The sequence below is a fragment of the Porites lutea genome, chromosome 5 (genome assembly GCF_958299795.1).
Source record: "Porites lutea chromosome 5, jaPorLute2.1, whole genome shotgun sequence".
In the NCBI taxonomy this organism is placed as follows: Eukaryota; Metazoa; Cnidaria; class Anthozoa; order Scleractinia; family Poritidae; genus Porites; species Porites lutea.
Window position 1 is genome coordinate 41,061,746 of NC_133205.1, and position 13,767 is coordinate 41,075,512.

The 13,767-nt window shown below is 37.8% G+C and overlaps 1 protein-coding gene across 1 annotated transcript in view; it reads right to left on the reverse strand.

The window, feature by feature from the left end:
• Positions 1 to 527: 527 nt before the first annotated feature.
• Positions 528 to 13,767, reverse strand: part of LOC140938390 (MFS-type transporter SLC18B1-like) — a 21,184-nt gene continuing 7,944 nt past the window's right edge. Inside the window, exons 4-16 of the mRNA XM_073387876.1 lie at positions 13,545 to 13,692; positions 12,764 to 12,832; positions 11,536 to 11,623; positions 10,118 to 10,198; positions 9,872 to 9,942; positions 9,076 to 9,174; positions 7,720 to 7,817; positions 6,495 to 6,590; positions 5,694 to 5,768; positions 4,518 to 4,584; positions 4,113 to 4,139; positions 3,669 to 3,721; positions 528 to 597 (exon numbers count right to left, since the gene is read on the reverse strand). Of these exons, the coding sequence (XP_073243977.1) occupies positions 528 to 597; positions 3,669 to 3,721; positions 4,113 to 4,139; positions 4,518 to 4,584; positions 5,694 to 5,768; positions 6,495 to 6,590; positions 7,720 to 7,817; positions 9,076 to 9,174; positions 9,872 to 9,942; positions 10,118 to 10,198; positions 11,536 to 11,623; positions 12,764 to 12,832; positions 13,545 to 13,692 (1,042 nt within the window). The remainder of the gene's footprint in view (positions 598 to 3,668; positions 3,722 to 4,112; positions 4,140 to 4,517; positions 4,585 to 5,693; positions 5,769 to 6,494; positions 6,591 to 7,719; positions 7,818 to 9,075; positions 9,175 to 9,871; positions 9,943 to 10,117; positions 10,199 to 11,535; positions 11,624 to 12,763; positions 12,833 to 13,544; positions 13,693 to 13,767) is intronic.

A 13,767-nucleotide genomic window follows, 5' to 3' on the forward strand; every position in this document is an offset into this window, starting at 1 on the left:
ATCAAACCTTTTCTGTCCACTGGGTTAAGCAAAACGTCCCTACCTCCAGGACAAACAATTTATTCATCCATGGAAATTTTTGTTTCTCTTAAGATTTCAAAGGGAAAAAATTAGATTCCTTTCACCCTCTTGCTGGTAGTATAGAGCTCACCAAATTAACCATCTTTTGTGTCAATAAATTTGAGGTGCTCTAGTTCTCATTTATTTCCTTTCAATATCCGTTTTCTGACCTGACCTCAAACAAAATGTAAGTGTACTCAGTTACAGGGCACTCCACGCGAATAATGAAATAACAGATAGTCTGAATCCTCCGTTTTCATCCATCCAAACAAATACAGTAAATGCCGTTTTTTAAAAAAATTGCAAGTTCGGCGAGAGTTTTTGTAAAGACGCGTTTTACGTGACCGTTTTCACCAGACGGTAGGCCAAACCAGAGAAAACAAAAACGGAGACTGTGTTCGGGGCTTGACATGAGCACCTTAGCATAATAAGGAGGTTCGTATTTTTTCCTGTTTATGTGGCTCACCTTAGGATCTAGAGTTTCCAAGCATAGGCTTTTCCTCTTCTTCAGGAAGACCAGAATTATTCTCTTTGACCCTGAAAACATATGAGGAACAACTATTAGGAGATGTGATATTATTTTCGTCTATATGTTACAATGCAATGATCGTTAGGATCAGCAGGCTGAGGTCAAACAAGGGAGATTTTAAAAAGCTAAGAAAGGAGCTTATGCCAATTGCATTTCATTTCTATTGTTCAAAACGTTTTGTTTTTAATATTTTTGCTGTTTGGTTTTTGTTTTTATGGAGACCAGCCCCCGAAATGAATGGGCCACCCTGAAATAAAGTTTAATTTTCTTTACTATACGTTACAAAGAAAAGAAGTGCCAATTAAGCCCTGCAACCCAAAGTCTGATTCAGCCCCTCCTGGATCCGTTTGAGCGCAATTTAAAGGAGCTGTGTCACGAAATTCAGCCAAATTAGGAAATTACAAAATGCCCGTTAAATTAAGAGAAAAATAAAAATAACCGCTTAAAACTTTAAAGGAAGGTTAAAATAACACAACAGAAACAACAGATGCCACGGATGGGCAAAACTGAAGAAGATTTAAACGGATTGAAATTAGGGTTTTTGAAAACTGTTCAGCCTAACAGTTTTTCAAAGTTGATCCCTGCTGCTTGCAACTTCAAAAATAATGCTCAGGAGACATATTTTGTTTGTCTCGGATCTCTGATTTTGTCATTTACTGGACTGCGGTGACACTGCCCCTTTAAGCCAAAACAGCCCCATCAAAACACTTTTCCAGCCCACGATGGGGTACATTTCAACCCTTGGATCCAAATTATCCCTAGGTAATTGGCGGTATTGGCCCTAATTTAAGGGAGCCAAATTAGACTCAAAAATAGGACTGTATTTCATTTTACTCTCCGAAACGGACCCATTTTTAGGGCTGAAACAAATCTTTCTGGTTTGAATGAAGAGTCGTGGATGAGAGGACAACAGACGTGCCCTCTTTACAATACATTTTTAAAATGTAAACAGTAAGCTCGGACGTCAGCGTACGAAGGCGCCGCTGGCAGCCGCTCTCAGTCCATTTATGAGCTTACTGTACCCACCCAACCCATAAAGGGAATGATGTGATGTGTGGTCTACGTCCTCTACTCTTTTCGAACAGTGGTGTGGGTTCTTTTACGTCCCACATGAACCAGATAAGTGTAAGTGCTGTGAGACGGGACCTACGGTTTTTCGTCCTTATCCCAGAAAACTAGAAAGTCTAACCGTTTGCAGATGTCATTACAAAGGCAGCACTTTCTTCTCATTTATTTAAAGACCCTGAGTGTTGGTCCGGCCGGGGTTCGAACCCGTGACCTCTCGCTCAGCAGACCGGCGCTCTCCCAACTGAGCCAACCAGGCGCGGTTCTCGATTTACTGTGTGCGTGCGCTTGAAAACTGAAACTACTGAATTGTCCTTGCCATTTGTCAACGTAACCTTGCCTGGGCACGAGGCATCTTTTAAGAAGATTATGAGAGAAATTTAGAGATTGTTGCTTAACTAATTTAATTTTATACAACTTGGCCATTCTCCTCTTGACATAACTGTTAATGGAATCCCACTAATTAAAAAAAAAGCACAACAGTTGTTTCACCACGGAGAAAAATGTGACTGTCACTCTGGTGGAACACTTGCAGACCAATTTTGCATAACAAGTAGCCTGAAACTTACAGTTTGTTTTCACAAAACTCACTCGCTCGTGCAAAGCCTCCCTCGTTCGTTTTGTGAAAACAAACTCGTGCGTAAATATCGTACGTCAGCACTTTCCATGTAGAAATCTATATGTTTTGACCCCCAACATGGCCGCCTTGTCATGTGGACGATGTGGTTGCAAACCAAGAATTAAACCGGGGGTTTCATACTAGTCTTGGCTAATAGGGGCGTGTTTAAAACACGAAATGCCCAAATGCCCAAATGGCGAAATTACGAATTAGCGAAATGACTAAAATTATTAAGAAATAATACATATTTTTCTTTTACTGGTTTCCTCCCCACTACTATTTACGTGAAGTTGTCGCGCGCATTCTATACTATTGCGCAGCCATAATCTGATTTGAAGGCTCTGGTGACGAGATTGTTGTCACGCAGAGCTTGCGTGATGTGCGCGCGCAAGCTTATAACACGCGCCGTAAATACCTCGTCCGTGGGGAAACGTTTGTGAAGATGAAGGAGTAGAAAGTCCAAATCCAAAAAAAAATTGCTAACGGTTCTACAAGCGCGAATAAACAGGGTTTATAATTTTGTGCGAGTATGTCCTAATTATGAACAGGGTATCACCTGCACGATTGGTCTAATTTGCTCGATGAAAGTTGTTTTCACTCCAAGAATACAAAGGCAATAACTCTAAAGTGAATTTTCTTTAACAAGACGACGTGCACTTTGTCCTTTGTCCTAAACAATATGTAATAAAATTGAGAGTGTTGTCCTAAACAGGGTACGTATTAAAGCATTTTTTGTCCTAAACTGGGTCAGATTTCAAACCCTCAGCAGTCCACTTACAGCCGAATATTGCTCGAGTACCACCCCTTCTCCCCCCCCCCCCCGGAGGGGCAGAAACTGACACCATTGTGAAAACCGAGAAGCCCCTGGGAAGAGGAGAGACCCTTGGAACGAGAAAAATCACGTGACTGCGATAAGTCACGAACAGAAAGTGACAACAACAAGATTAGTGAGGTTTTGCATGCTGAGCAGAGTTTTGCCTGTTCATAGAAGGCAAAGAAATAACAACTGGACACGACAAAAAAGCAGGGAGTGGGCTCCTGAGGGATTCACTTATTTTTACTGTTTAGAGAAGTCATCTCGTCATTTCGCCATTTCGTGTTTTAAACACGCCCAACTTGGAACTCTATACCTGAGAAAATTAGAACGGAGTCCACTCTGGCTTGTTTTAAACGTCTTATACGAACCATCTCCTTTCATAGCACTTAGCATTAATAGATATATAATTGGTACTTAATAATGTTATTTCATTGTTTGTAATTTTTTTTCTTTTGTCGAATATATTAGCTTTTGAGCTACTCTGTAACTTCGGGATAAAATAAAGTCATGAATGCATGTCAGATGTATGTATGATATCTGTTAGTCTCCCAAACAAATGATTTGTAATTATTACTAACCAATCAGAGAAAGGTAAATCTTGATACACCGTACATATTAACAACAGCAGCGCCTGAAAGAATTAAGAAGCAAATATGTTAACGGTTTGTTGAAAAGTGGGAACAAGAAGGTTTTTACATCTCATTTTGTAATTGAAATGATGCGATTTTGAGCCAAAATGGTGCAATTTAAAACAGAAATGACGTAATTTAGAAATGAACGACGCGATTTAGAACATCTTTGATTTAGAGCAAAACATAGTGTGATTCGTGAATAAATCACACTGCTGAGAGTCAGTCAGATTGCAGGGATCACCAGTGATTTCAAAATGAGGGAATATAATAAATTTATTTTTTCGTTTTATTTATTCATCAACGGAATCTATTGATTTGTAATTTATTGAATAATCTATAAGTGTACAGAAAAAAAAATTGAACTAATAAGGTAAAATACGAATTACTTACGTGACCAAAACAGATAAAGCCTGCGATCTATGGAAAAAAAAAAAGAAATAAAGTCAATTAGTATATACACAGTCAGTGATCTTGGTGATTCAAGCAATCTGATTGGTTCGTTATCTCGGACTATGACGTAAGGAACGTATTTGGTCAGTCCGTTGGCCCTTAGTTAAATCGAAGTTCCACTGCACCTGGGTAGTATGTTATCAGGATAGATAGCTTTTAACTCTGGCCTTCAACATGGGCAAAGACGGAGCTATAATAGCAGTAGAGAGAAGACTGTACCACACAGGTATACACATAGCGGTAACGGCAAGTCCTTGATCACTGTGCAGCAAATCACACGCTTTTGCCTTTGGGCTTTGAGTACAAGAGAGACGAGCGAGATTTACTGGTCAAAATGTAACTTACGCTTGTTGACCACTGGAAACCTAAGTGTTCGTCAGTAACTCCGGCAATAATTGGCCCAATAGTTGCTCTGTGAATAACAAATTAACAAGAAAACACGTTGAAGACTTGGATAACCTTGAAAAAGCAACGTGTTGGCTTAAATTGAAAACAGGTCAGGAAACAAAGGAGAGAGTTCTATTCGCCATGATCTATAGCTCGTAAATTTGCTGAAAAAATGAAAAAGAATAAGCTATGAAGAGATGTTTTAAGCATGAGTATTTGCTTTTTGTCCCCCAAAAACAAAACGTTACCGCTAGGAAATTCTTCTGTCGGACAGTGCATAAGCAACAACGAGGGGACCTTGAGAAGGAGGGGGGAAACTAGGCTCAATCGCAAGTAACTCCGGTTACACTTACCGTGAGGAGTATGAATGTGGTAGAGTTGCCTGCCAAAAATCAAAGAGTGTGGACCGTGTCCTCCACCGTTGTGGACCAGTGACTGAGCCCTGGTCCCCTGGGGAGTTTTACAAGTCCAGTCCCCTAAGAAAATTTTGTGTCATTCTAACATTCCGAAATGGAAACAAGCGAGGGCGCTGTAAGTACTGTAATCTTGCTTTTATGAACTGTTCACTCGAAATTTTTGCTTGTTTTTGCTTGTTTGCGAGATTCTGTTGTTTTTCATTTTGACTTTTGCCACGCCTGTTTTGTACGTTTCTCAAATGTTTGTTGTCGGATTCTTTTATCCTTGTTTGACACACAAAAAAAGATAATGATTTGTCTACCAAGGACACATAAGTCAGTCTTTCTTTATACTGAAGAAAGCTTTATTGTTGCTAATATAAGCTTAGGTGTAATTTAAATGTAGGACGTTTTTAAAAAGAAGACTATGTTTAACACGGTTTATCTGGCACAACTTGGCTTTACAGGAAGCTGATGACTGTTGTATTATGCTCGACTACTAATTACTTTTATAAGCCTTTTATATAACATTTAATTTACAGCTATTGCTATTTGTACATAATGATTATCTATCTATCTAATTCCAATTTGTTACAAGAGATATGCCATAGTTGCTGATCACGTGACTGAGTTACCACGTTCCATTGCCAACAAAATGTATATTTGTTTCTATATTTACGTAAAGTGCAAAGTCAAGCTGAATAAAAAACCCACAGTGTCGGCAAAATGCAAAACTTACCCTAAATAAAACATGCTCCCAAAAATACTCGATAGAACGGCATTTGTGGATGAATTGTTAGGCATTCCGCGTTCCCTATAAATTAAAAACAACATAAATGAACAATTTTTACTGCCATTTTAACTCAGGTTAGCAAGCATTTATCCCTGAAGTACGGTAGAGAAAAATTGATTTAGAAATAAATGTTTCCTTTCGTACAACAGAACTTGGCGACCATAATGGAGAATATTCACACTAATCTGGTCTAAGAGTTGTATTTTAGAAATAAAATGCACAGTTCAAAGTGCAGAGAAAAACAACTCGCTCGAGTTTGCAAATTGATATGAGTTAAAGATTATAATTATGGTTTTGCCTAGTTAGATTTTAATGAATGGTTAGCCTAAGTGACGTTGCAGAAGTAACCTGCTAAACAGGAATCTCATAGTTGATAGTGATATCAGGAACTTTCTTGACATTTGACAATTTCTGTTTAAAGCCAATTAGTACGAATTCTGCCTTAATCATATTAATTCTTAGCTTTCATTATTTTTTGCTTATTTTCCGTGATACTCGTACTAGCTTTTTATCTATGGTTAGATCCGGTGACTTTGCTGAAGAAACCTGCTTTACAGGAATCTCATTGATGGTGATGTTAGGAACTTTCTTAATTTTTGACATTTTTTTCTAAAGCCAATCAGTACCAATTCTTAGTCATATCAATTGCTAACTTAATGTCTACTAGCCAATTATTTATCCTATTTGAAACATAAAAAACAAATTCATTTATTTCATTTTCATCAGGAATAGCAAACAAACGCGTACCTGGCCTTTCTTATTAAATCTGGCATTATTGGCGCAAAGGAAAGTCCTCTCGCGAGACCAGAAAGAGCCAGGCTGATACACACCAACAACACGTTTCTGTAAAATTTAAGAAAAAAGAAACAAGATGTTTCTTGAGAATATTTTGTTTCAATCGGTCCAGGTGTGATGGAAACTACAACCTTCTGGTTCTTTCTCTCCAGATGCTCTTCCACTAAGCTAGAAAAGATTTTATTAATACAAATGACATTACATATCGATTTTGGCCATCGCCATTTACCCGTCTAAACTGGAACTAGGACACTTTCACATCACTGATAACCTTAACTGAAAATCAAGAGTTCGAGAATCAATTATGGTGAGAGCGACACACATTTCACGATAAGAGAGATAGCTTTACAATTTGAATTGGCAGTTTTCTAATATGGAAGCAACACCACCGCCAATCCTGGCTATGGTGCTTGAACATCTCAGCTGGTGAGATAAACTTGCTAGAATTTCAGTTGGACTCTGTAATAGACTCCGCCGACTTATATATTGTCTAATTCAACAAGGACTCAAATCCACCCTGTTCTATAATCATTTAATCTGGCTAATATACTACATTTTTCAGAGGAAACATATCACCATTATAAAATTGGTATATTTTTAGCATCTGAAGCCATTAAGTATTAGCAATTAATGTAAAATATCATTTATGTTCCAAAAGAATTTCAAATTGCGGTGAAAACATAAAAAATGGGGAGCTAGAACTCTTCAATTAAAGGCCTTTTTTCATATAACAATACTAAATACAGACAGTAAGCACACACTGCCAAGTCCGCAGTATGCTGATGAAGCCTAATAATGGCGAAACAGCTGTCCATGGCTGCCACTGCTCGGGTGATATGGCTGTACGCATGCGTGAGGTACTGGCCATACAGCGGAGCCGGCAGTGTGTATTTACTTGCTGAATTTAGCCTTGTTTTCTTCTTGTACCCTAGCAGCATAACATGAAGTTCACGATTTTGTTTGGTTGAAAGAGAATATTGTTTATAGAAAAGAAACTGAAAAATCTGTCAAAAGGCAAAAATGTCTTGTTTTGTCTGGTTTTGTAACAACTACAAAACTATTTTTTTTTCAATGTTTTTCTTTACTGATGAAGAGTTACGCCATTCAGATATTTCCAACATTCAAATTATTTGCATTCTACCCCATCTGTATTCTTTTTCTTCATGTCGTTACAAACCTTTGCGGTAGAAAAGTCAGAAACGGTGCAGGACCGAGCAGAAGATATCCAATACCAGAACTAGTGAAGCCCAAAATAAGGAAGCCTCGGTACCGCTTCTAATAAAAATTAAAAAGAATTTATATGAGAAATGAACGTATGTGCACAAACGCACTTCAGGGCTCACTGTAGTAACTCGCTGAAATTGACTTAGGTTTTTTTTTCGTATGTTAGTGTTTAATTTTCGACTGTTTTTTCTTGTCACTAGCGGTACCACTTTCTTTTTCAGATGCGCTTGAATTAAACTGAACGATTTCAATCAGTAACAAGACTAAAAAAGTGTAATAATGAACAGGCCAGGATTAATTGTATTTTTCCATAGTGTGAGTCAGCTGGAAAAACTTATCAAAGGTTTATCTTCAGTATGTTTAGTGCAGTTATTGGTAGTTGAAGCACCGAATATCAAGCACACAAGTTTTAATAGTTTCTTCCCGAAAGGCCGGACAAATGCTCTTTCAATTCCATTTCATTTAAAAATATTTGTCGAGATAGAGAGAAGGCGTGTTTTTCCGTTAACTGATCGGGCCCACTATGCAAAGTCATTTGCATATATTAATAATATGCCCTGGGGACATGTAAATGATCAATATAAAGGACCCCGTTGGGCCCACCCCTTCCACTCTACTCTAGGCCGCCATTTAGATTAGATCTAGCAACCCGCCCTCCCACCCCGCGAGGAATCCGGGCAACTTTTTGGAGCGCATCCTCCAGGCTCTTCGTCTGGTTTGGGCTCGTCCCAAGCCAGAGCGATTCCCCATACCTTATTTACTTTTCATGAATAACATGCAATACCCAGGGTAGAATATTATACTAGTTTTTATGTAAAACATTTTCTAAACTTGTTGTGAATGCTTTTGTTTTGATTTATTCCTTCGAGATTGGCACCTTTTGATTGACAAACTAATTAATTGCCTGTTTACATGGAGTGGGGGAGCCCGGTCTAGTGGGTTTGGTTTCTTTTGTTTTCACGCCCTAGGGGACACAAAACAAAAGAAACCTACCTCACTAGACCGGGGTCCCCCACTCCATGTAAACAGGGTCTAATTCCTGTGTGAGGAAATAGAGTATTTTAGCTGTTTTTCAGTCAGAACACGAGGATTTGATTGAACAACAACAACAACAAAGTATATTGAATGGCCAGTTTATGCTGGGCTTGTAAAATATAATGCCGCTTGTTTTAATTTTCTGAAAAAAGCCTGAATAGGGTTAACAAGAGAAGAGAGGTGAATAAGACGAGTACGCTTAGTTAGCCTGTCCACCGACGTTTTTATTTTATAATTTTTCAAAGAAATAGCAACAACAACAACAGAAACTCACCGTTTTATCAACAATAACGCCAACTGCAGGTGCAGAAAGAGTGAACATCCCAGAAAATAACAAAAACATAAGCCCAATGTTGACTGTACTTTCGCCCAGCTGCATGTGGCATGAAAGGATAAGTTATTACAACTACGCACCTTTCAATAGCAAAAATACATCAGCGGTGTGCATTTAGTGACGCTGTTAACCTTATTTTATTACATAATGCAAACCAAAAGTAGTATCCTCTTTTGTACACTTGTTTGAGACCAGTCTAAAGACAGAGAGACCGCCGGTTTCTATGGGAACAATTTTCCCGAATTATATTTCTTTCTTCCCTCGATGGTGACCTCGACTGGTACATTTTAATTCCAAGCACGAGGATTCGAAAAACGACAACAACAACAACTACAACAATGATAACACCCTCCTCGATCTCCATAATTCTTCATAAGATACTCAGCCTCATTCATTAATTGTTAATTTGTTCTATAAATTTTTAATCTTTTTACATTATTGTCATGTATTGTATTGTTAGTAATAATTATTATTGTCATGCGTTTTATACAGGCACCTCCGGCTCGGATACTCGGGGCAACCGTATCCAACGTTGTGACATTAACAAATTGATTGATTGATTGATTGACTTTTGATTGGCTCGCACAAACATTAGAAAGAAACAACTTGATTACTTACCGAGCAAAAGGACAGAAAGTAAATAATAATAAAAAAATAGATGATAGTAATGATGATGATGATGATGATGATAATAATAATAATAATAATAATAATAATAATAATAATAAAAGCTTACCTGTTTCATATAGGGTTCAAAAATGGGCTCTATATATCCAAAAGAGCAACCACTGACGACAAATGAAAGCACTAGAAACAAAAGACAGCGATTTTCAATGAAGAGTTGAAGTAAGTCTCTCGATTGCTATGTCCTGCTTTACAGCGCTTTGAGGTTGGCAAAAAAAAAATCTTGTACTAATCATAAATGTTTTAAGATCTATTGTTGTTAGTTATATTTACATTTAGAACAACTCTGTGTACATACCAGACGTAAATGTACCAGGATTTCGTAATGCCCTGAAAATGGTGGTTGATTCCTCAGCTGTTTTCTCATCGGTCTGTTTTTCTGAGTAAAATGGTAACACAAGTGAACTCCACGAGTAGTTTACCACTAGGTTTACATTAAAAGACAAGATTCAGCAAAAAAAAGCAGTGGAACTCAGCTTGTGTTAAATTTCTAGCGCAAATAAATAAATAAATCAACCAAACATTTTCCGAAGGTAAGTTTAGAAACATTTTGCTCTCCGAACTTTGCGGCTTTAGTTTGTGGATCGTTACCGTTCATTAGTAAAGCCCAAATTTGGCACAGACAAAATATATTTATAAGATATTACATTCATTAGATGAAACGCGGAATTTTGATCGTCGCCTTAGGAACATGGATGATCACTGAAAACAAGCGTAAATTTTTGAATTTAGTACGTTTATGCAAAATCCAGTCTTAAGATTTCCGGATAAATTTCCACACAGCTTACAATTAGTGACCCTCGTTTAAGCTACATTATAACGGATAGTTTTTGACATTTTTAGGGAAGTAGCTTTCATAAGAAACTTCCGGTTGTTTTGTTAGCTCATTTGGTAGAGCGCTGCACCTGGTATCGCAGAGGTCAAGGGTTCGAATCCCCTACAAGCCTGAATGTTTTTTTAGCTTTTCGTAACTGCAAAAGTTGCGTCTACAACTGCGATGATCTTCTTTCCTATAAAACTTGACTGTGTCGCAGAACTTCCTTGTTTAACTTTCATTTTGAAGCTTTCATTGGCTGAAGTACGATATGAAAAGGATTTCTGCCAATTTTCATGAAAATGTAATGAGTAGATTTTAAGATACTCTTACATTACTCCCTAAGTACGCATGCTCAAAACTCAAATGAGCGCTGAGATCATGCTATTTGTAAAAGAAATTTCTACTGACATTTCTTCTATTAGAGCTTTTCTCAGCTTGTCCTTTAATCTTTTTCGTTAGAGAGCTTAAGATGCACATTAAGCTGTGTTCAGCCACCTTAAAAATTCATCAAAATATTCATTCGTAATCTTGATAAGGGGTAGCCTGTTCCAGGCTCTAAGATAGTAGGGAAAGCGCATCGAGAAAAGTCGCCCGAAAACCGTGGGCGAGCTGGCGAGAGAAGGGTAAGTGGAACTTGTAAGCATTGTTTTCAAGACCTCATTCTGGTATACCAGCTCCTGGTAAACCCTATAATTGGTCAATTCAATAAGTAAAACAACAACTTCGCACGTGCGTCACACTTTTTTGTACATTTCTTTTCCGGTTTTGCACGACTACGACGTGAAAATGCTTGTTTTTTTCCCTCGTCTACACTGACCAAGAGCCTGCTTGGCAGTGGCTAGGTGGCCAAAGATTTCTTCAAAGGAAAAATAAAGAAGATTAGAGTTTTCTTCACTAACCTGTTCTTCGTAAAAACAGGAAAACTCCTGGAGTTGTGAAAATCATAGCACAACCCATCACAATAAAAGGAACTATAAAGCCACCAACCTGTTTGTGAGAATAAGACTATAAAAGATCTGACCTTCAACTGATTGCTGTAAAAAGTGACCTGAGTTTTAGAAGGATAATTTCCCTTTTCCTAAAATATGAACATTTCATCATATCGCAATGATGACGTTTCCAACAAATACAACGAAGAAACCTGTACGAAGAAGAACCCATGTTAAGCAAACATCCTGTACAAGAAGGCTAACAGCCTATTATATAAAATCACGAAAAGTTACGAACTTTTAAAACGAACTTGTCTTAGAAAAGCATTTTTGTTAAGCAGACTCTGGCGTGAGTACCTGTGGGTGTCTTCTTGATACAGATTTCACTGTACAGTATGTTGCCCAGTATCCGGCCACTTCAGTTTAAAATTGCAATAACTTTCCTTTCTTTAATTAGACGCAAGAGCTCTGAAATTTGGCCCAGAGACATTCTATTTACTCCTTAACGCGAGGACGCGCACCTATTTTTCTGATTTGCGGCAACCCACAGCAGAAAAAGCCGATGAACATGCATTGTAATAAAAATGTATGTAGCAGGCGTTTCAGTCAAAACTGTTGAAGATATCCCAAAAATGTTGAGGAACAAGTCATTCGCTTCAGAGCAAGGCTTGGAGCAATTTATAGTGCTCCTAATACTAAAGAGTACAAATACCTCTTAAATAATAGCACGATTGATAATCGGCTTAGTTTCAAGAATTAGCAAACATTAGAAAACTAGAAAAATCGAATTGGTGGCTCGTTCAATTTCATAGCTAAATTTCAAAGGATTTTCTAGTTACGGACTTCCGCACCAACGATTTCTCTGAAATTAATGTGGCATCATTTATTGTATCAGTAAAAGCCGATACCATAAATCTTAGTAAAAAAATATCAGCAACATTTTTTACTAAACGCGATAAAAAGTAAGGTCCACTTAAGCGCTTATTTGGTAAAAAAAATTTTTCACCAGTAAAATCCGATTATTTTATGTTATAGCTGAATTATGTAGTGGTTTCCAAATTAAAGTTTTGTAAAATCAAAACAGCTATGACAAAAAATCCACCATACCCTAATGCGTTTTTTTTTTGATAATGGAACCACGTTTCAAAAGCAACTGGAAAAAGCACTCATATTTACAAAGCTTTCTCTGTTTACATACTGAGTAAAGAAATCCTCCTAAAGCCGGACCAATGGAAAGCCCAACTCCATAAGATGTCGCACCGGCTCCCTAAGAAAGCGAAACCAAACGAAAATCGTAGAGGTTATAAGGAATAAACAGGTTGACGTGTCAAGTCAATTTCGGTGTCGCTACGTTGAGTAGAGAGAAAAGTAGCCAATAATTTGATTGAAAAGTCAATTTTATCACCGTAAAAACACTGAAAAAGAGGGAAACGAAAAAGCTAATGATTCGAGCCTTCCCCCTTTATAGTTCTTTCTTTTTTTCACGCCTTTGAAAATGGGCCTTATTAACTCCAGTTTTAAGAACAAAAGGATATCCTCGGCATAAAAGGAATTGGACGAGTTTTTATTAACATGAACATTCACCCTTTTTGGCTCAGTCTCCAGTACTTCTGCATTTGACAACATACGTCGGAAACTCAAAATCTGAGTCACTCCGGCCAATCAAAGTAGGCGCAGGCAGTCAGACGAGCCAATCAGTGTTCGCTTTTCTTTTGCATGTTTTACTTAGCACAAATGATTGGGAGAAAAATGCTCTCTTATTCCCATGTTTAAAGCGTGTATTGCTATCTAGGACATTGGCTTTATTCCCTGCCGAGCTCTACCGGATTTGTCATCCAAGACAGGCAAAGGTTTTGTTGGTGTCAGGCAGCATCTTTGTCCAGAGTTATAATGAGATAGAACCCTCGACCTCTCGGTATTCAGACTAGTGCTTTACCAAATGAACTAATTGTTCCGCTATCATAACACAAATAACGTACTGTGATTGCTCCAACATTGTTGGGAAATTTCCCTATGAGTATTGATAAGGCTGCGACTTCTGATGCTGACCCTCCTATTGCAAGAGTCGCTCTCAGCAGAAAACAGAAAGCTGTAAACATAGCTGTATCGGAAATTAAGCCACAAAATCTAAAAAAAAAGAGACAAATTGGAAGGTTACTGTAAGGAACTTTTCAAAATGAACTGCTTTTTCTCTATAAAAAA